This window comes from Nerophis lumbriciformis, linkage group LG15, assembly GCF_033978685.3.
Source record: "Nerophis lumbriciformis linkage group LG15, RoL_Nlum_v2.1, whole genome shotgun sequence".
In the NCBI taxonomy this organism is placed as follows: Eukaryota; Metazoa; Chordata; class Actinopteri; order Syngnathiformes; family Syngnathidae; genus Nerophis; species Nerophis lumbriciformis.
Window position 1 is genome coordinate 41712050 of NC_084562.2, and position 22482 is coordinate 41734531.

Here is a 22482-nt window from a genome sequence, read left to right on the forward strand (position 1 = left end):
TTTTTGTTTATTTTTGGTTCAAGCACTAGATACCTTTTTACCTGCACACTGCCTCCCGCTGTTTCCGACATCTACAAAGCAATTAGCTACCGGCTGCCACCTACTGATATGGAAGAATATTACACGGTTACTCTGCCGAGCTCTAGACAGCACCGACACTCAACAACAACATATCATTTGCAGACCGTAACGACAGGTTTGCAAAAAATATTTTTAACTCAAATAGGTGAAATTACATAATCTCCCACGGCACACCAGACTGTATCTCACGGCACACTAGTGTGCTGCGGCAAAGTGGTTGAAAAATACTGACTTAAGGGATTAATTAAAACAAATTCAATTGATGCGATTTGGTGTCTGCTTGTGTTTCTAAATGACGTTTGTTTTTTCATATAGGAGATATTTCTAACATATCTCTTACATGAAAAAAAAACAACTTCTTGCAATATGCATTTTCTTTCATCTGCGACATTCTGGCGCACGTTCGCCGTTAATGCCAGCATCTTTCGTGAGCACATCTCCAGTGCACTAAAAAAGTTGGTTCCATTGTACAAACCCCGTTTCCATATGAGTTGGGAAATTGTGTTGGATGTACATATAAAATATAAAAACGAAATACAATGATTTGCAAATAATTTTCAACCCATATTCAGTTGAATATACTACAAAGACAACATATTTGATGTTCAAACTGATAAACATTTTCTTTTGCAAATAATCATTAACTTTAAGATTTGATACCAGCAACACGTGACAAAGAAGTTGGGAAAGGTGGCAATACATACTGATAAAGTTGAGGAATGCTCATCAAACACTTATTTGGAACATCCCACAGGTGTGCAGGCTAATTGGGAACAGGTGGGTGCCATGATTGGGTATAAAAACGGCTTCCCAAAAAATGCTCAGTCTTTCACAAGAAAGGATGGGGCGAGGTACACCCCTTTGTCCACAACTGCGTGAGCAAATAGTCAAACAGTTTAAGAACAACATTTCTCAAAGTGCAATTTATAAGAAATTTAGGGATTTCAACATGTAAGAGTGTGGGTACTTTCCTGGCCCGCCTGCAGTCCAGACCTGTCTCCCATCGAAAATGTGTGGCGCATTATGAAACGTAAAATTCGATAGCGGAGACCCCGGACTATTGAACGACTGAAGCTCTACATAAAACAAGAATGGGAAATAATTCCACTTTCAAAGCTTCAACAATTAGTTTCCTCAGTTCCCAATCGTTTATTGAGTATTGTTAAAAGAAAAGGTGATGTAACACAGTGGTGAACATGCCCTTTCCCAACTACTTTGGCACGTGTTGCAGCCATGAAATTCTAAGTTAATTATTATTTGCAAAAAAAAAGAAAGTTTATGAGTTTGAACATCAAATATCTTGTTTTTGTAGTGCATTCAATTGAATATGGGTTGAAAAGGATTTGCAAATCATTGTTTTCTGTTTATATTTACATCTAACAATATTTCCCAACTCATATGGAAACGGGGTTTGTAGATGCACTGCGGGAATTCTTATAAAAGGGCCAGAAAAATTGGTAAATGTCTGCTGCATGTTTCAAAAATTGGCAAAATGATAACATGATGATGATAACATGAGTGTGCAGTAAAAAAGTACTTCCATGGTAAAATCCACTTTTATCACTCTTTCTCTCTTGGCTTTTGGCAAGGGCCGTCGCGCTCCCTCCCCTTACCGTGTTTGCCCTGCTTGCCTCTTTATCTCATCCTGTCTTGTTTATCTTTCTTGTTTCCTCTTTTTGCACTGTTCTCCAAAATCTAACCAATGGAATTGATCAACCTCTCAACAAAATTGACAAGATCCGGGTTCAGGAGAACCTGTCTGTCCTGTCGGAACGGTTGTTGCGAGACAAACGCCGGACTCTTGGCGACCCTCGCAGTCGAGGACGTTGACGTTATCTACCTATTCGGAATCATGATAACAAGGTATCTGCTGATTGGAGTAAACGTTGCCCTGATGTATCGACAAATCGGAAGATGCTGGCAGCCATTTAAAGTACCCCAAAGCTGCCGCAAATGATTGGAGGATGCGGGCAGAACTCAGACTTTTATTATTCTGGACAACATCAGACCGTTTGCCCTGTAGTATGAATTTGAGGACCAGAAATAGACAATTAGAGTAAAAAGTTTAATTATTTTTTGCTCGCTCAATCCCAACCATTCTAATCTTGATTGTTTTCCCTGGCTATGACGTGGCAATGTCGTTGCTTCAAGATTCCCCTCCAACACATTGCAGCAAAGACAAAACAACAACTGGAAAGATAAACTATGTTCCTTTGCCACCGTCTGCAGAACAACTCTAGGCCTACAGACTTAACACACATTGTTGGCCATGGCTACATATGCACACATACCCCCACCCCCACCCCACGCCTTTCCTACCGCTTCACCCCACGTGGTATGACGGACAACGGAGCAGCGCCCCTAGTAACTGGCAGCTTCGGGCCCGATGCCTGTTGCAAGTCTTGTGGTTTCTGTGTCAACATATGTATATGTGCTATCAAGTTTTTTTTTCTGTGCCTCAGTTTGTGCCCCTCCCTCAACCCCCCATATAGGAGCCTAGTCTGAGATCAACTTTTTTTACTTATCCTCCACCAGCGCCTACCTTTTCCCACGCCGTAAGTGCCGATTCATCACCATTCCTATTCCGTTCCTGTTTGTCTAATCTTGAGTAGGTTTGCGGTGAAAATTAAATTTCGTTTTACCTGTGCAATGACCTTAAAGAGCATACCAGTACACACAATTTTCTAGTTTGCAGTTTAGCGTCTGGTATTTGGATCTTAAGAGATCAGGCCCATTGTAACACAAACGTTTTGCGCACCAAATTAAAATAACACCTATTCTCCTAAGTAGGGCTACACAATTATTCACAAGTTAATTATGATCACGATTTTGGTTGCCATGAGTGTGATTTTCAGTGATATTCAAGAAATCAATCAATCAATCAAAGTTTACTTATATAGCCCTTAATCACAGATGTCTCAAAGGGCTGCACAAGCCACAACAACATCCTCGGCTCAGATCCCACATCAGGGCAAAAAAAACTCAACCCAATGGGAACGAGTGTGCCATGAGAACCAACTAGTAAATTAAGTAATTTTGTTAATTATGTTCTAATCAGTATTGCTTGTATTCCGACACGTGACTTCTTACCGGAAATGAAAACAATTATGGTCAACCAAGCCAAGATGACTGTTGCAAGCAGCAAGCAGCGCAAAAACTATCTGAGTACGCAAGGAGCCTAGATCTTCCTGCAAAAAGAAGATACGAGCCAAAAAATCAAACCATGCGATATAATTGATGCCTGTACTTTAAAAAAAAAAAAAGATTTGTTGCGTGATCCCAAGGATTATACGTCGGTATTGTTTCTAGACATATCGAACTATCTTGTGCTCCAGACGTCATTCTACATGACGAAACAGATGAAAACATAGGAAAGCACGGAGGCCTACAACTTCTGTTTGTGTGGCTGGAACAAAGAAATTGGTATTAAGACTCTCCCGGTCAAATTATGCATTGTTTTTCATCAGGTAAGGTTGCATTTCATGATTTAAGTGGTGATCATGCGAGGACGCGTCCATGTAAACCAACTATGACTAGCACCCGACTGCTGACACACGGGACTTCATATCCATTTAACCAGCAATTCCTGACTCATCATATTTGATTTTTGTCCCGTTGTCACATATACTCTGACTTATGTGTGTACAAAATAAACAAGAGGGGAGACAGATAACCTTTCCTGACAAAGTAGCTGATGCAAATATCTGTTTGTTAAAAATGTAAATACAAACAATATCTAGAAAATACTTAGTAGATTAAAAATATATCAAAACAACCTTGACAAAGTGATTCCTGCCAACTTGTGCGTTTTTCGACTCCGCTTGCTCCCTTGGACTAGAGTGTGTGCCACTTTTCTCACTGTCTTTCGTAAAAAAACATGCATTTTTTCACCCTTCTTGATTACCTCTCGAGGAACTGAAATGTTTATCCTTTTTGCGTTTTGAACGGTTCATACAGCTTAAAACAACGCAAGCAAAGGGCATTTTTCTTCAAGAAAGGCTAAATGGCGCCTCACATATTTAATGGGCCAGACGTGAGCCGAACATGACGTCATGTAAATACAAGCAATATCACGCAAAACGGGGACCACCAGAGATTGTTCGGCCGTACGGCAGAAGAGCAACAGAAGCTTGTCTTAAAGCCCCGTGAAGACGCCCCCGCCAATGCCAGAGGCCATTGTGTATGTGCACGTAGCTCCATGACCACACCCACCACCTCACCTGCCGGCATTTACGTAATTACCCCCCGGGTGTTGTGGCCGGCACTTCTGTGGAGTTCTTGGTGTGCGTTAAAAAAAGCACTGCTGGTATTTAACAGTGACATGTGTGGATGCCTGCACAACGTGCGGTTTTGCTTGTTTCCCTGGAGTTCCACTAGCAATACTAATGGCTAGCCATCATGCTAAATAGAGTCTAGAGACACTTTTCCATCGAGTGCCAACACCGGCGAATAGTGCTCCCCATTGGAATTCATGCAGCCCTTGCATCTGTGCATGCAAATAAATGGGAATACAGAAAAGTAATTGCGCATTGAGAGACTCTAACCTGAGTAATATTGTCACACTAAAAAATGATATATTTTTGTATTTTGTCATAAGCATGTCTCACACCACAAATAGACAAATGTATGATTAGGTCAAGCGAGGGTGTACATGTGATGACACATGGACCACCTGCGGATCGTAGCTGTTTTATATATATATATATTAAAAAAAAAAGATAAACAGAGCTCAAGGCATAATGTAATGAGAATAAAAATAAAATATTAATATTAAGTATTAAAAATAATAATACTGTACTAATGATGAACAAAAAAAAAATGTGTCTTTTCAAATAGGGCTGTTAACATTATTGCATTAACGCACGTGATTAATCAAAAAAAAAAAAAATTGTGTTACCGTAAATGAAAAAAAAATTTAGTCCTATTTTTGACCAAGACTGACAACCTTGTGTGCTATTTTGTTGCAAATGATTTGAAAATGTGCATTTGATTTCATTTTGACTACAAACTTGCATTTGTGTCCAAATGTTGGGACCATATGGCGCATTGGATTATAAAGCGCACTGCCGATGAGCGGGTCTAATCAGGTCTATTTTCATACAAAAGGCGCATTAAAGGGGTCATATGATGATTTTTTTTTTCTAAATATAAAACATTTCCTTGTGGTCTACATAACATGTAATGGTGGTTTTTTTGGTCAAAATGTTGCATAAATTATGTTTTACAGATCATCTTAAAGCCACTTTCTGACAGTCGCTTCAGGATGTGCCGTTTTATGGGCGGTCTTATTCACGTGGCTCACCTTTGACAGCGTGTTCTCCCCGTCATCTTTGTTGTGCCGATGTAGTGTGCAAGGACGGGAGTGGAAGAAGTGTCAAAAGATGGAGCTAACTGTTTTAATGACATTCAGACTTTACTTCAATCAATAACAGAGCAGCATCTCCTCATCCGTGGCTCACTAGTGCAATAACGCCGGAAATGTGTCCTGTGAAAAACCGTCCGACCGGAACTCTCCAATAACTAATGTTCCTTGGGTGAATAATGTAAACTCACTATACCGGTATGTTTTTGCGCTTTCATGGCGAGTTTACTGACAGATATAAGCAAGAACTTTACACTTCTTTATATTAGAAATGGCAACAGCGGAGGGCGAATGACCCATAACAAGAAGATAGAGAAAAAGAAGAAGCTTATCGACTACGGTGTCGCCACAGACTAAAAAGACGGACGCGCACAGATTTTCAGGACTTATGCAGATCCCAAATACAAATCAGCAGGTACCAGAAGGTAAGAAAAGTTGCTTTTGCATAATATTGCGAAACAAAACGCCAGATAATATGTCTTACCTTACAGCACACACACCATAATGAATACTCGTATGTTGAAGCACATTGCAATCCATCAAGCGGTGCAACTTCATAGCTTACCAAAGTCGTACTAAAATATTTTGAGAGATTTTTGAGCGCTGTGTGTAATGCTCTATATTTTCAAAGGAACATACAAAATGTTGGTGTTGTTTACTTACTACATATATCTCTTTTGTGTGACTGCCATCTACTGGTCACACTTATTATTACACCATGTACCAAATAAAATAGCTTCGAGGTCTGTAAACACAACCAAAATTATTCCGGACATTAGGCCAGTGTTTTTCAACCTTTTCTGAGCCAAGGCACATTTTATTAATTGAAAAAATGCGGAGGCACACAACCAGCAGAAATCATTGAAACATTAAACTCAGCAGCCGATATTGACAATTAAAAACTCGTTCTCGCAATTGTTGGATATGAATTCAAACCATAACCAACCCTGCATCACTATAGCTCTTGTCTCAAAGTAGGTGTACTGTCACGACCTGTGACATCACGACATTACTTATGTTGAGGTTTTTGGTGTTTTCCTGTGTGTCGTGTTTTAGTTCTTGTCTTGCGCTCCTATTTTGGTGGCTTTTCCTGTTTTGTTGGTATTTTCCTGTAGCAGTTTCATGTCTTCCTTGAACGCTATTCCCTCGCACCTGCTTTGCAATCAAGACTATTTAAGTTGTGCCGACGCTATCCTTCTTTGTGGGGACATTGTTGATTGTCGTGTCTTGTACAGATGTACTTTGTGGACGCCGTCTGCTCCACATGCTGTAAGTCTTTGCTGTCGTCCAGCATTCTGTTTTTGTTTACTTTGCAACCAGTTCAGTTTTAGTTTTGTTCTGCATAGCCATCCTTAAGCTTCAATGCCTTTTCTTAGCGGCCCTTGCCTTTTGTTTATTTTTGGTTTAAGCATTAGATACCTTTTTACCTGCACACTGCCTCCCGCTGTCGTCTGCATATTGTGATCACGACAAAGCAATTAGCCACCTGCTGCCACCTACTGATATTTAAGAGTATTACACGGTTACTCTGCCGAGCTCTAGACAGGACTCACACTCAATAACGTTATTATTATTTGCGGATTATAATTACTGGTTTTGCAAAAAATATTTTTAACCCAATTAGGTGATATTACGTAATCTCCCACGGCACACCAGACTGTATCTCACGGCACACTAGTGAAAAACACTGCATTAGGCGCACCGGGTTATTAGGTGCACTGTCGAGTTTTGAGAAAATGAAAGGATTTTAAGTGCACCTTATAGTCCGAAAAATACGGTATGTTAAGTTTACCCCCTTTACCACAAGTAGATTGCCAACCTGTGGTGAAGACTACGTGATGAATAATCGAGATCATAAATTGTGATTTTAATATTGATAAAAATACGACTCAGCATTCTCTGTAGTGCACACTGTTTTATGTCTAATTCTTTTGTCAGAGTTCCAAAGTTTGGAGAAAAGAATAGCCCTGTTGTGTCAAACACAAATGTCCACTGTAGAGGACACTGGCTCTCAGGTGGATATGCAAGAAGAACCTTTATTTTGTTAATGTTATATTACCTAGCCTGCTCCAAGACACGATGGGCCGAGGATATCCTGTGGCAACACATTCCAAAATGGCGGTTTGGTGAACAGTGAGGGTGAGGTTTTCCGGTCCGACTAGGATCATTGGTTCTTTGTAGACAGAAGACTGGGAACCTGGAAAAAAAAAAGCACATATAAGATAGGAATGAGAATGATGGATGGTGTCCTTTAATTGGATTTCTCTACAGGGCCTCGACCGATATACTGAATCTCTTAGATCAGGCAGATAAACAATAGCTTTGGAAAATCTTGGGAATATACCTGAGGGATGAAAGCGGCAAGAAAAGATCAGGACCCAGAACATAAAACAAAAAGCTATTAATCTATTATAGACAATGTGTTCTACAATAAAAAAAACAAGACTGTTTTGTAGTACAGTATATGAACGTTAGGGTGGGGAAAATGTACCAACCTGAAACCGTAAGGAGGGCCTCAGTGCTGTGTTTTACTCCTGCACTGTTATGTGCCACACAGCAGAACTTTCCACGGTCCTCCTCGCGTACTCCTGTGATCTGCAGGACACCCGTCGGTAAAAGGGTGTACCTATAGGGGAAACAGTGACGTGCGGTGAGGTTGATGGCTGGTGAGGCACTGACTTCATCACAGTCAGATTTACAAACATATGAACCCTAAAGAGTATCTTATTCACCATTTGATTGGCAGCAGTTAACGGGTTATGTTTAAAAGCTCAGACCAGCATTCTTCCCTGCTTGGCACTCAGCATCAAGGGTTGGAATTGGGGGTTAAATCACCAAAAATGATTCCCAGGCGCGGCGCCGCTGCTGCCCACTTCTCCCCTCACCTCCCAGGGGGTGATCAAGGGGATGGGTCAAATGCAGACGACAAATTTCATTACACCTAGTGTGTGTGTGACAATCATTGGTACTTTAACTTAACTTTAACTTTACACATACAAACTGTAGCACACAAAAAAGTACATTTAATAAAAAAAACGTTATTATGGTCTTACCTTTACTTAGAAATTAAGCCCATGCGCCGCAACTAAAGCCCTCACTTAAACTTTCCACGTGCAAGATTGAATCTATTTAAAAAAGTGTAACCGAGGGTTTATAAATGTCGCCTATACTGTATGAAACTACAAAATAACAAACACGGAGGCTCCAGTTTACACGAGGACCACTTTATTTACCTTCTTTCAAAAACCTCCGCAACGTGACATCACTTCCGCTCTTAGCGCCTTCAAAATAAGAGCTCAAGGCATATACTATATAACAGCGCATAACAGGAACTTAACATCACAAAGAGGAAAGCCCATGAAAATAGGTTACAAAAGTTATTTAATAAGAAGCCAAAAAGTGCAAAAACAATAATGTTCGTGTTGGAGGAGTTGTGAATTAGATACACCTGCAGTCTGCAGGGGGACTTAATGTTGTGTCCCTGCAGTCATTCACAACTCCTCCAACACGAACATTATTGTTTTTGCACTTTTTGGCTTCTTATGAAATATTTTTTTTAAATAGATTCAATCTTGCACGTGGAAAGTTTAAGTGTGGGCTTTAGTTGATATAACAATTCTACGGCGGGGGTGCAGGAGGCGAGCCTCAGCCAGTGCGTCTTTTGCAGCCGTTTTATGATCGCTCAGCACAAGAAATACGTTACACACATACCGTTGTTGACAAAATACACTGTACATTATATACCTCAGCTAACTAAACTATGGAAATGTATAATATAATTCATATAGCAATACAGTCTCACTGCACAGCAGGCCAGCAGTTAGCCGAGTCCGGAATCCATGTTGCGGCACTGAGTGACGTGCCTCAACTGGCTGCTGTTCACCCCACCGTCTCTTCTCAGTATTTGAACGGCAAATGTGAAAATTCAGCGATTTTGAATAAAAATAATCTAAAACTGGTGAAGTTAAATAGAAAATATCTTTATAGTATAATCACTGGATACATATAACAATTTATTTATTTTTTTTCTTTTTACATTTTTTTTCTTTCCATGATGGCAGGTGAGGCCCCGCCTCACCTGCCTCTAGTGACTGCACGTCACTGAGGGGAAAATAAGGTCAAACACAATATACATAATACATTATTGCCCTCCGTCACTGTTTCTGTATCACCTTCCGTTTCTTACTACAACCAACGGATCTCAGGTTTACGGTTTGGTGGCTTGATTTTGGAACTTTGCAGATGATTTAGTCCTGCATGCAGGGAGAGGATTTCTGCCTCAGGTAGAGAGGTTTGAGTAGTCTGAGGTCGTGTTGAGGTAGACAGACTGTGCAGAAATGTTTTAGACTTCCTGAAGGTGAAGCTATAAATATATAACTTCCATTTGGTACAGTGACCAAACGGATGGGATTAGTGGATAGAAGCAGAATATGATTATCCACTGTGTCTCCAGATGATGTCACCCTGGTGATGGTGTTAGTGCAACAACAGTATTGAAGGCTTGTGCGGTGAAGTTCACACAAGGAGGGACACTCATGGCTTTGGAGTTTTTTTTAAACTTTAAATTCCATCCGTCCATCCATCGTCAACCTATGCATTTTTATTGCAATCAAACATTTTTGGAATTGAATAACATAGTGAACATACTAGACAACTTCTCTTTTAGTAGTAAGGAGGGTTGTGCCGATACCAATAAAATGTATTTAGTATTTAGATTTAGTATTTAGATACTTTTCGAAATAAAGGGGACCACAAAAAAAAAAAAATCTAAAAAAAAACTTCTCCAAATGGTCATTATGGGGTATGTGTAGAATTATGAGGGCCACATTAATTTATCCCATTTTGGAACAACACTGTAACATATTGAAATGTGGAAAAAGTGAAGCAGTGTGAACACTTTCCAGATGCACTGTACATACAAACAACAAACCAGTGCACACAAAAGCCGTCCCAGAGAAGCAACTTACAATTTGCTGTCATGGTGTTGTTACGACTGGCTTCACATTCAATGATAGCTAAAAACAGTAGCTCCAACGAACGGAACGAAAGCATGCGTGTGTGTACTGTAATAGTCCTAGTCCTAGACTAATATCATGTACTGTAATATTGTACATGGTAATTGGGATGTGTTATATATTGTATATATTATATAATATAATATTATATCAGTATATATTGTATACTATATATACAATACGTAAATATTACATATATGTTATATTGCTACTATGGTACATTTTTAGTCTACTTTATACCTGCATTATCCTTTCCATCCTTGCCCTTTCCATCCTTTGTAACTGAGCTACTGTGTGGAACAATTTTTTACTTGTGGAACAATAAAGATTGTCTAAGTCTAAGTCTAAGTCTAAGTCTAAGTGTTACGTGGGGTGTAGTTTGCATTATCCAAATGAAATTACGCCCCCCATTTACACTTTTCATGTCCGACAGGAATTTGGAGTGTGATGGAGAATTTTTGTCCTGCAGGACATTTGTGAGGTCAGACACTAAATGTGGGATGAGAGGACCCGATCTCCCTTCCAGTTCACTCCAAAGAAAAACAGAATTTTCTAAAAGTTTGCTGAACTTTAAGATCCCAAAAGCAACGTACAAATCTCTGGCCCAAAATGTGATTCATTAATTGATTGATTGATCAATTAAGATGTGCTTTCCCATACTTTCTACTTATGTAGTAAACAATAAATCGCCAATAAAGTGGCATATCACATTAGTGTGCAGTGTTGGGACTACTGTAACGGCGTTACTTTCGGCGGTAAATAGTAATCCAACGTGTTATTTTTTTATATTCAGTAACTCAGTTACCGTTACTACATGACGAGTGACTGCGTTATTTTACATTATTTTTTATGTAGTATCGGCTAGAAACTGAGAGGATCTGAGTGTGTTTTATTGGAGAGCTGCAGAAAAGGCGACGCAGAAGAGGCGCGCTGCTCTGTGTGTGGGGCGGGGGTGTGTGTCTGTGTTTACTAACAAGACATGGCAGAGCCAAAGGCCAGTTTCTTAACATGGAGATATTCTCACTACTTTTGTTTTGTCAACCACGAAGAAAATAATATTTTAGTTAAATGTAAGTTGTCTTGGATCAAAGATCCTATCCTAGCAATTCAAATGTGCTGAAACAGCTACAAAAGCAACATGCTTCGACGAAGCTAGTAAAGCGGGACACACTTCACCTCCTAAGCAACAGCGGCTGGATTTTAACGAGGCACTGCGCACTGAAGGTACACACACACTGTCAATTCTCTTATATACTCTTTCATTCTAGACTTCTAGAGTGTTTGATTATCACATCACTCTAAATGTATGGACTATAAAGTTCACAAGTATAAAGAGGGATGCTAGGGCCAGGCTAATTTTTCCTTATCTCTAAACTAAAACTGGGGAAATGTGTAGTGTTCTGGGCTTCAGACAGACAGAAAAAAACGCCTGGTTAGGCTTTGTGTATGTAGTGTGTGCCTTTCTTGGTTTACAGCTATGTTATTATTATGCTGTTTGTTACTTATGTATGTTATGTTGCAGCTATTTAAAATAGTTTTATCAAATTGGCCCTTTGAAACATATCTGTGTCTTTGTGTGTTGTATGTAGACCACATTGCTTAGCAGAGTTCAGTGATGCAAATGCATGTCAAGTTGATCAACAGATTATATTATTCTCCAGTGCAATAACAGTACAGAAATGAAGGCTAAAAGGGGGCCTTAAAAAAAAATTAAAAATAATAAAAATAATATATATATATATATATATATATAAGTAATTAAATAGTTACTTTTCACAGTAAAGCATTACTTTTTGGTGTAAGTAACTGAGTTAAAGTAACTAGTTACTTTTGAAATAAAGTAACTAGTAACTGTAACTAGTTACTGGTTTTCAGTAACTAACCCAACACTGTTAGTGTGTCATGATTAGGGTTGTACGGTGTACTGGTATTAGTATTGTACTGTGATACTAATAAATCATGTTAGGTACTATACCGCTTCTAAAAAGTACCGCTCCGCCACACAATACTTAATTTTCTACCACTTGTCCTTAATAATTTTGACAAAATAATAGAATGGAAAATGACACAATATGTTACTGCATACATCAGCAGACTAAATTAGGAGTCTTTGTTTGCTTACTTACTAATAAAAGACAAGTATTTTCACTATTTTATTTAAGGACTAAATTGCAATAAGAAACATATGTTTAATGTACCGTAAGATTTTTTGTTAAAATAAAGACAATAATGCAATTTTTTGTGGTCCCTTTTTTTTTAGAAAAGTAACGAAAAGTATCGAAATAATTTAGGTACCGGTACCGGTACCAACATATTGGTATCGGGACAACACCAGTCATGATGTACTACAATTCAAACCTTTTGTCCTTGGTGTCCACAGGACGGCCATCTTTTTCCCAGCTGATAACGGGCTCTGGCAGGCCGTGAATCTGGCACTGGAATCTGGCCACACCAGACTCCTCCACATGCACCGCCTCTGGTTGTACGTGGAAGTCCGCCATGGCTAAGGGAAGAGCAGAGTGAAGTGTTTTGATTATTTTGGCCGTGCACTGTCTAACGCAATGCGAGAAAACTAACTATAATGACATATTTCTGCATACATGTGCAACAACGTCTCTTTGCAAAACGTTAAATGTGCCCTTCTGGGAATTTACCGTCAATAAAGGATACTTTCATTTTTTTTCCGCGAACAGTAAAATAAAATAGTCACTCTTCTTTTTTTTTTTCAGTCAGCTCACAAAGCTTGTGACCACAGGTCAAGGAAGCACCATAAATCATCTCTAATGGAGAGCTTGGTTTCGTGTATGGGCTCTTTCTTCACGAGCCGACGAGAATGTCACTTCTTCAAAACACCTATCTCGACATGGAAACACTTGACTGCTCCTCCTGTGTAGGACTAGAAGGTCTGCATTCATCTCATTTTTGAAAACGTCACTTTTGTTAGTGAACTCAGTGGCGGACACAAGAACTTACTACAACTACATATTCAGTATACTGTACAATGATGAAGATGCAACAAAAAAACGGCCATTAAAATTTACAAGAGAAATATACGTGACCGTTTTCTGTCTTTTTTATGTTCAATGTTAATATATTGTAGAAATCAAACAAACATTAAGGCGACTTTTGTTGTGTTGTACAACAAATAATAATTTTTTTAATGATTTATTTTTTTTTAGCTCAGTTTCAGTTTATTTCGAACATGCATACCATACAATTCATCACATATTTCCAGTTGTTTCATTACAGCACGTCCGAAAAGGAGTAGGAAGAAGCTGAGCTTATTTAGTCCTACCCCTTTTCATACCATAGCAATTTTATCCTATTTCTTTGTTCTCTGTAAAATAACAGTGAAAAAATACATAATTATCATATAATATACCATAGTAAGTATCCATCCATCCATCCATCCATCTTCTTCCGCTTATCCGAGGTAAGGTCGCGGGGGCAGCAGCCTAAGCAGAGAAGCCCAGACTTCCCTCTCCTCAGCCACTTTGTCTAGCTCTTCCCGGGGGATCCCGAGGCGTTCCCAGGCCAGCCGGGAGACATAGTCTTCCCAACGTGTCCTGGGTCTTCTCCGTGGCCTCCTACCGGTCAGACGTGCCCTATACATCTCCCTAGGGAGGCGTTCCGGTGGCATCCTGACCAGATGCCCGAACCACCTCATCTGGCTCCTCTCGATGTGGAGGAGCAGCGGCTTTACTTTGAGTTCCTCCCGGATGGCAGAGCTTCTCACCCTATCTCTAAGGGAGAGTCCTGCCACCCGGTGGAGGAAACTCATTTCGGCCGCTTGTACCCGTGATCTTGTCCTTTCGGTCATAACCCAAAGCTCATGACCATAGGTGAGGATGGGAACGTAGATCGACCGGTAAATTGAGAGCTTTGCCTTACGGCTCAGCTCCTACTTCACCACAACGGATCGATACAGCGTCCGCATTACTGAAGACGCCGCACCGATCCGTCTGTCGATCTCACGATCCACTCTTCCCTCACTCGTGAACAAGATTCCGAGGTACTTGAACTCCTCCACTTGGGGCAGGGTCGCCTCCGCAACCCGGAGATGGCACTCCACCCTTTTCCGGGCGAGAACCATGGACTCGGACTTGGAGGTGCTGATTCTCATCCCAGTCGCTTCACACTCAGCTGCGAACCGATCCAGTGAGAGCTGAAGATCCTGGCCAGATGAAGCCATCAGGACAACATCATCTGCAAAAAGCAGAGACCTAATCCAGCAGCCACCAAACCGGATCCCCTCAACGCCTTGACTGCGCCTAGAAATTCTGTCCATAAAAGTTATGAACAGAATCAGTGACAAAGGGCAGCCTTGGCAGAGTCCAACCCTCACTGGAAACGGGTCCGACTTACAGCTGGCAATGCGGACCAAGCTCTGACACTGATCATACAGGGAATGGACCGCCACAATCAGACAGTCCGATACCCCATACTCTCTGAGCACTTCCCACAGGACTTCCCGAGGGACACGGTCGAATGCCTTCTCCAAGTCCACAAAGCACATGTAGACTGGTTGGGCAAACTCCCATGCACCCTCAAGGACCCTGCCGAGAGTATAGAGCTGGTCCACAGGTCCACGACCAGGACGAAAACCACACTGTTCCTCCTGAATCCATAGTAAGTAAACAAATATTAATTACTAAAATAATCTTTGTGTCAATACAAAAAAACGAAAGACAAAAAACTATTATACCATATTTTAAATGATTATTTGATGAAAAAAACGCCATTTTTATTTTATTGTATTTTATTAGGTCGCAACACAATATCAATACTATAATTATAATATATCAGTGGTTCTCAAACTTTTTTGACCAACTACCACCTCAGAAAACACTTGGCTCATCATAGAACCACCATAATGACCAACATTAAAATACAGTGGTGTAGTAGGCCTAAGTATTCATTAAGAACAAGGCAGAGGAGTATGTCATGTATATGTTTTGGCCACTGTCACATTACACACAGTTTGAACAGTAACACTATGTTTGAATATCTAACTGCTTTTTTATGGCATAAAACTAGAGTAAGCCCCCTACACAGTTTAAGAATATGTAGTATGTAATGTTGCATTACAATAGTACTGTACCTCAACTTAAGAGTGCCCCGATTTAAGAGTGTTTTAAGATAAGAGCTGTCAATTGGTTAATTAAAATGTTAAAGATGTAAGCAAAAATTTGACTTACCAGCATCCCACCATTATTGTAAAACCTCGTAAAATTAGACCAAAACATCCGGTAGCTTACTCTCCACTGTGTTTGACTATAGGGGGAAAAAAAGACTGTACTAAAATAATGAATACAATAAAATAATTCCACATAATTAAGTAATTATTTGGCGTACCACTAGATGGAGTCTGTTTACCACTAGTGAATCACTGCCATAGAAGTCTGCTCTCCAAGATAAATGCTGTACATTATTATTACATTACTTCATAAAAATACAGTAATTGTGTGTACGACATTATGCTGTATTAGTAGGAAGGGGATTCATACGGCCCCATGTGTCCAGGTTTACCTGACACACGAAGTGTGACGAATTGGAGGGGTGCACTATCCACTTTAGCCGCCAGATGGCAGTAGAGTGTTGAATATCTTAAAATGTGATTTGTGGCAATTCCAACTTTGACCACAGCGTCACTTGCTATGTAGAGTGGCGCTTTCCCTAATTTTCAGCAGACTGCATTGCAAAATTCTGACGTGAGAGCCACTCGGGAACGGGACCATATGAATCCCCTGCCTACAGTAAAAGTTTGTTTTTCTTTTTGAAAGGCATGGTACATGTTCAAACTGTGATCTTTTGGGACCAATTAAATTGATTTCAATTGAATTCGAAGGTCCTGAGTAGTCCTGAGTTCAATCCCGGGCTCGGGGTCTTTCTGTGTGGAGTTTGCATGTTCTCCCCGTGACTGCGTGGGTTCCCTCCGGGTACTCCGGCTTCCTCCCACCTACAAAAACATGCACCTAGTGATAGGTTGATTGGCAACACTAAATTGGCCCTAGTGTGTGAATGTGAGTGTGAATGTTGTCTGTCTATCTGTGTTGGCCCTGTGATGAGGTGGCGACTTGTCCAGGGTGTACCCCGCCTTCCGCCCGAATGCAGCTGAGTAGGCTCCAGCGCCCCCCGCGACCCCGAAAGGGACAAGCGGTAGAAAATGGATGGGATGGATGAATTTACTGGGTGGCGTTGATTTGAGTAAAGAGCTCCATCAAGGAAAAAACAACTACATTTGTAATTTGAGGTACTAATGTATATTAAATATAAAAATACTATAAATAAGTAAACTAAAACTAATACTTAAAAAAATAATTTTAAGTTTATAGCTTCAAAGCTTTATGTGATAAACTGGGTTGTAATTACCCGAAGAGCATCTCTATATGACAAGCATCGTGGTCTCTACTATTAGTGGACCAGCCTGGATCATCCTTTGATGCTCTTTTTAAGCCAGGCTATGTGACAAAACCACCCCACAAATGAAAATAACACACATACACTAGGCAACTTTGAACTTTCAAGATTCAACAGTCCTCCACTACTAAAGGAATTACTTATGAAGAGGGAACTAATGTTTAACATAGATGTGTACTTTAGGGGGAGTGTCTGAACTCAGGCCAGTCAGAACGCATTAGGAATCGTAAGATCTCTATCAGGCTTGAAAATGCATTTCAGTTTACACCTCTCAGGGGCCTGGGAGCAAAACACAAACCCAGTTATTCTTAATCGCTGCTTCACAGCACCGTGACCTTTACTAAAGTGAAAAGATGTCATATACAGCCATGCAGACCCACACTGCGTCCTGCAGGCACGACATGAGAGGCCTTTAAAGTGTTACAGGTGAGGATTTTTTCTATCGGTACACACACACACACACACACACACACACACACACACACACACAATCACAACAATAACACTCCTCCTTGTCCAACTGCCATGTTGAACGCTTGCTGAAGGTGATCTGTGAAAACAAACATATAGATTTCCCGACATATGTAACTAGGTCGGTCAGGCGTGTTTTAAAAATTCAACACAGACGCATCAATTTCCTCATACACGGCTGCACTTCACATTTCTTCCCCTGACAGAACAAAAGCGGCGTCGATGGCGAATTCAGCGGCAAACTCATTTATGAGGTCCTCTTTGTCCATAATGTTCCCTCCTTTACTCATTTAAATGTAAAGCACAATTGCAGTACATCGGATGGGGGTGGACTTACAGGAGACAGCCAACATTTCATGCCTTGTTATTTCATAACCTACGGATCCTCCAACCTGTGGCTTGCATGGATTCATTCCCCAGAGGATGGAACATTTGTAACAATAAGCAGGGGCGTCAAAGTGGAGGGGTAAGTACTACACATATGCTAGACCAGTGTTTTTCAACCACTGTGCCGCATGAAATACAGTCTGGTGTGTCGTGGGAGATTATGTAATTTCACCTAATTGGGTTAAAAAAATATTTTGCACACAAGTAATTATAATCCGTAAATAATGTGCCGTTGTTGAGTGTCTGTACTGTCTGGAGCTCGGCAGAGTAACCACGTTATACTCTTCCATATCAGTAGGTGGCAGCAGGTAGCTAATTGCTTTGTAGATGTCGGGAACACGTCGTGTCGTGATCACAATATGCAGACGACAGCGGGAAGCAGCATGCAGGTAATAAGGTATCTTTTGCTTAAACCAAAAAGAAAAGGCATTGAAGCTTAGGCATGGCTACGCAAAACAAAACTAAAACTGAACTGGCAAAGTAAACAAAACACAAAATGCTGGACAACAGCAAAGACTTACAGCGTGTGGAGCAGACGGCGTCCACAAAGTACATCCGTACATGACATGACAATCAACAGTGTCCCCACAAAGAAGGAAAGCGTCCGCACAACTTAAATAGTCTAGATTGCGAAAACAAAGCAGGTGTGGAGAATAGCGCTCAAGGAAGACATGAAACTGCAACAGGAAAATACCAAAAAAACATGAAAAAACACCAAAATAGGAGCGCACGAGAAGGACTAAAACACTACCCACAGAAAAACACAAAACAACTCAAAATTAGTCACGGCGTGATGGGACAGTACACCTACTTTAAGACAAGAGCTATAGTGATGCATGCTTGGTTATGGTTGAAATTCATATCCAACAATTGCGAGAAGAACTTTTTATGGTAAAATATCGGCTACTGAGTTTTGTTTTTTAATGATTTCTGCTTGTGGTGTGCCTCAGAATTTTTTCAATGAAAAAAAATGTGCCTTGGCTCAAAAAAGGTTGAAAAACACTGTGCTAGACAGTAAGCGGACTTTTGATCGCATTCATTTAACATTTAGAATGCATAAACAAATAAAAAAAGAGCAGTTCCCCTTTAAATCTGAAGTAAAGAGAATCTTGTCATATTTATAATGACACCCGATATAATTAGTGATGTGAAAAAGTAAGAAAACTTTTTATAAGTTTCACTTTTGCATCTTACCGCACATAACTGTGGTGTATTCAAGGACCCTCAATTAAAGTTAGAAATATATTTACTAGGTTTTAAGGACAGGGGAAGGCCTAACCCCCAAGTAATGCACTAATGATATAATCCAATGATAATGATGTATTTTGATTATAACTATCCACTGGTGATAATCCTACCTGAATCATCTCATCTCTACTCTACACTCTGAAGTAAAGAGAATCTTGTCATATTCATAATGAAAGCTGATATGATTATTTATTAAAATTGTATATGTGGGAGCATAAGAGAAAGTTCTTTTATTAGGGTTGTAACGACTGATGGATACATCGATATATTGATTCATAATCCTGAATTTCAAGTATATCCATCTGTGCTCGGCAAGTTTGCCTTCCAAGAGATAGGTATCGATCCGAGTTTGTTTTAAAATGTATTCGATCGATCTAATACCAGGAAAAGGAAAACATTGGATTCAAGAACGGTAGATTTTAAAAGAAGTTTAGCACTTGTAATAATAAAGAAGTTAAACATTAACTCTATTTTCTCATCTGTGGCATCTATGGTGGTGTTAGAATAATCATGTGTAAGTTATCACACAACTCTTATGCTTAAAGGCCATTGCTATAGTTATTAGCTATTGTGATCAAGCTGTACTTTTTCTGTCTGTGTAAGGACAAAACTTGTTATCAGCTACAGCATATAAGGGGTTGCCTCGTCGCAAATATTTTGTTTGTCTTAGCCCACTAACAGCCACGGACTTCAAGGACCTCAACGAAGATAAGACGACAGCACGCAGACGACGCAGAGACAAGGCAATCACAAGGCCCCCAGCACATTCCGTCACGTATTGTGCGTACTGGAAGCTCCTGTGCATGAAATGTGTGGCCACTCCTTTTAGAGGCGGCCTCAGTGATGTAACCAGGGACCTCCCAAATAAATAGAGGAGCACATGGGACTGTTAGCTCAGAGCGTGCAATCCCAAACGTCTCTCCTCATTGAGCCAAATTGAACTCTGTCGCTGCATGATTCCTTGCTTCTTGTCTGTTTAATAGATGTCATCAGTGTTTGAACCTGACAGGTGGTCATAACAAACGCAAACGCCACAAGACAATAGTGTAATATCTGCGATGTGTGTCTGTGTGCCTTTAAGAAGTGGCGCTGTTGTGTGTGACGTGTGCGAGAATAGCAGACTAGTGAACGAACTTTGCCTGCAGTGTCCAGTATCTAGTATTTATTTCACAGTCACACTGCTTATATTTTGTTCAATAGAAATTACGGATCGTTTCGGATCATATCGTTGCAAAAAAATAATTTTGTCCCTAAATCAGGCCATAAGTATCTTGAACACATCATAACAATCCCCTCAATTCCCCCCAAAAACAGATTAACTCGCTGGAATATAAAGACAATATAACATACATCCATAAACGTGGATGCATAGGCAAACGTGCAATATATTTATCTGTACAGTAATTTATTTATATCTGCACATTATTGCTCTTTAATCCTGCACTACAACGAGCTAATGCAACAACATTTTTGTTCTTATCTGTACTGTAAAGTTCAAATTGGAATGACAATAAAAAGACGTCTAAGTCTAAATTGCATCGGCAACCACAAATATCGAATCGAATCGTTGTTAAAAAAATCGTTACACCCCTTTTATTTAGAAGTTTCACTTTTGCATCTCATTGCATATAACTGTGGTGCTTTCAAGGACCCTCAATCGAAGTTAGAAACAGATGTGTCACTAGGTTTTAAAGACAGGGAAACACTTAACACCAACAATATAAATGCTGTACCATAGTATTATTATCATCCCCTCAGGATAATTCTATGTGAATCAGTTCATCTCTACCTCACACTCTGAAGTGAATAAACTCTTGTCAAATTTCTAAAGACAACTGATATGATTATTTATTTCAATTCATTAATGCTCATGCACAGTGTCATTATGGCACAGTTTAAAATGTATTTATTATAATAAAAGCAAAAGCACATGCGACACTAATAGAGAACATATTCCAAGTGCTTTGGTGAGAGGGATATGGTTGATATAAAATGGCAATAAGTGGCTCCATCAGTGATGTGATTATTCCATTTCATAGCTTAATAAAAAAAAAGTGACATTCTCCAACGTGACATTAGATCTCTGAATTATTATTGAAGTCGTGCTGGAAATTTTTACACAACTGTTTAGTATTCCGACAGTAAGGTCCTTCAATCATTAAAGTATTCTATTCAAGATGAGAAAAAATGTCTGGCATTTTGGTTTTGCTGGACAAGATTCACGATGTCATATTATTTTTCCAATCTCACAACATTAAAACAGTGAAAAGTTTCTCGCCTACTTTACTTCTGAGCACACAGCAAAACATCACGAAAACGTCAACAATATTCAAAAACCTAATTCCTATGACACTTTATATGTAGCTTGGTTCATGTTACATTGTGTATTTATTACTCAGAAACTTGTTTTCATTGCAATTTAAGGGCCAATGCAACCAATTCTTCAGTGCCAATTGTGTCCCCAGGAAATAAAATGTATAAATGCCTGATAAAAATAACTGTATTTTTTGTATGAAGGAAATGGTCCTACACAATAATCTGATTGCATATTCAATAAATACAATTTAAAATATAAAGTAACTCAAACACTGGAATAATAGTCAAATAATAATAGACTTTACCATGAAATAAAACAATTTGAATCCCTCAGAAATGTTGCAATCTTTACTTACACTCTTAAAAATAGAGATACACGATAATACAATGTATCTACGTACAGGTACATTTTTTTAAATAAACAATATTGTTTTTTAAAGGCCATATCTATACCCTTACAATGGCAAAAAGGATACGAGGTGATATAAAGTACATGTGTGTATCATTTCAACCCCAAGGGTATCTACTGCATTGAAACATTGTTTAGTTCATAAACATTACCTATTATTAGCAGTATTTTAAATAGGGCATACTAAAAGTTGTATAATTGGAGACAGGCATTAAAGCCATTAATAGTAAAAATAATAATCATAATGATAACAATGCATTTTTTTATTATTAGCATATTTGATTATTGATTTATATTAACTTTGTATTCATCATTTTTAACATGATCTTGTTTTACTGTCAATGTTTCAAGATGTTACCTCTTGATATATATTAAGCTTTTATTTCGTATTAAACAATGGCTTTAAGCACACATTTAAATTATCCTCACACCGTTGGCTATTTAGGAGGTTTTTGCTATGTGAAGCACTTTGGGCTGTATGGGGCAAGAGGGTGCATCCGGACAGTATTCACAACACTTACCTTTTTCTACATTTTGTTATTTTACAGCCTTTTTCCAAAATGGAATAAATTCATTTTCATCTTCGAAATTCTACAGGCAAAATCCAACAATGATAATGTAAAAATGCTTTAAAAAAAATAAAACTTGGCACATGTATTAAAAATTTAAAAAATTAAAAATTACATGTACATAGGTATTCATCGCATTTTCTCAGTACTTTGTTGATGCACCTTTGGCAGCAATTACAGTCTCAAGTATTTTTGAATACGATG

The 22482-nt window shown here is 39.3% G+C and overlaps 1 protein-coding gene across 1 annotated transcript in view; it reads right to left on the bottom strand.

Moving 5' to 3' along the window:
• The window catches only part of LOC133616259 (immunoglobulin superfamily DCC subclass member 3-like), a 216928-nt gene that overhangs the window by 88551 nt on the left and 105895 nt on the right, over positions 1–22482 (bottom strand). Inside the window, 3 exon segments of the mRNA XM_061975446.1 lie at positions 7503–7640; positions 7939–8069; positions 12817–12961. Coding sequence (XP_061831430.1) covers positions 7503–7640; positions 7939–8069; positions 12817–12961 — 414 coding nt within the window.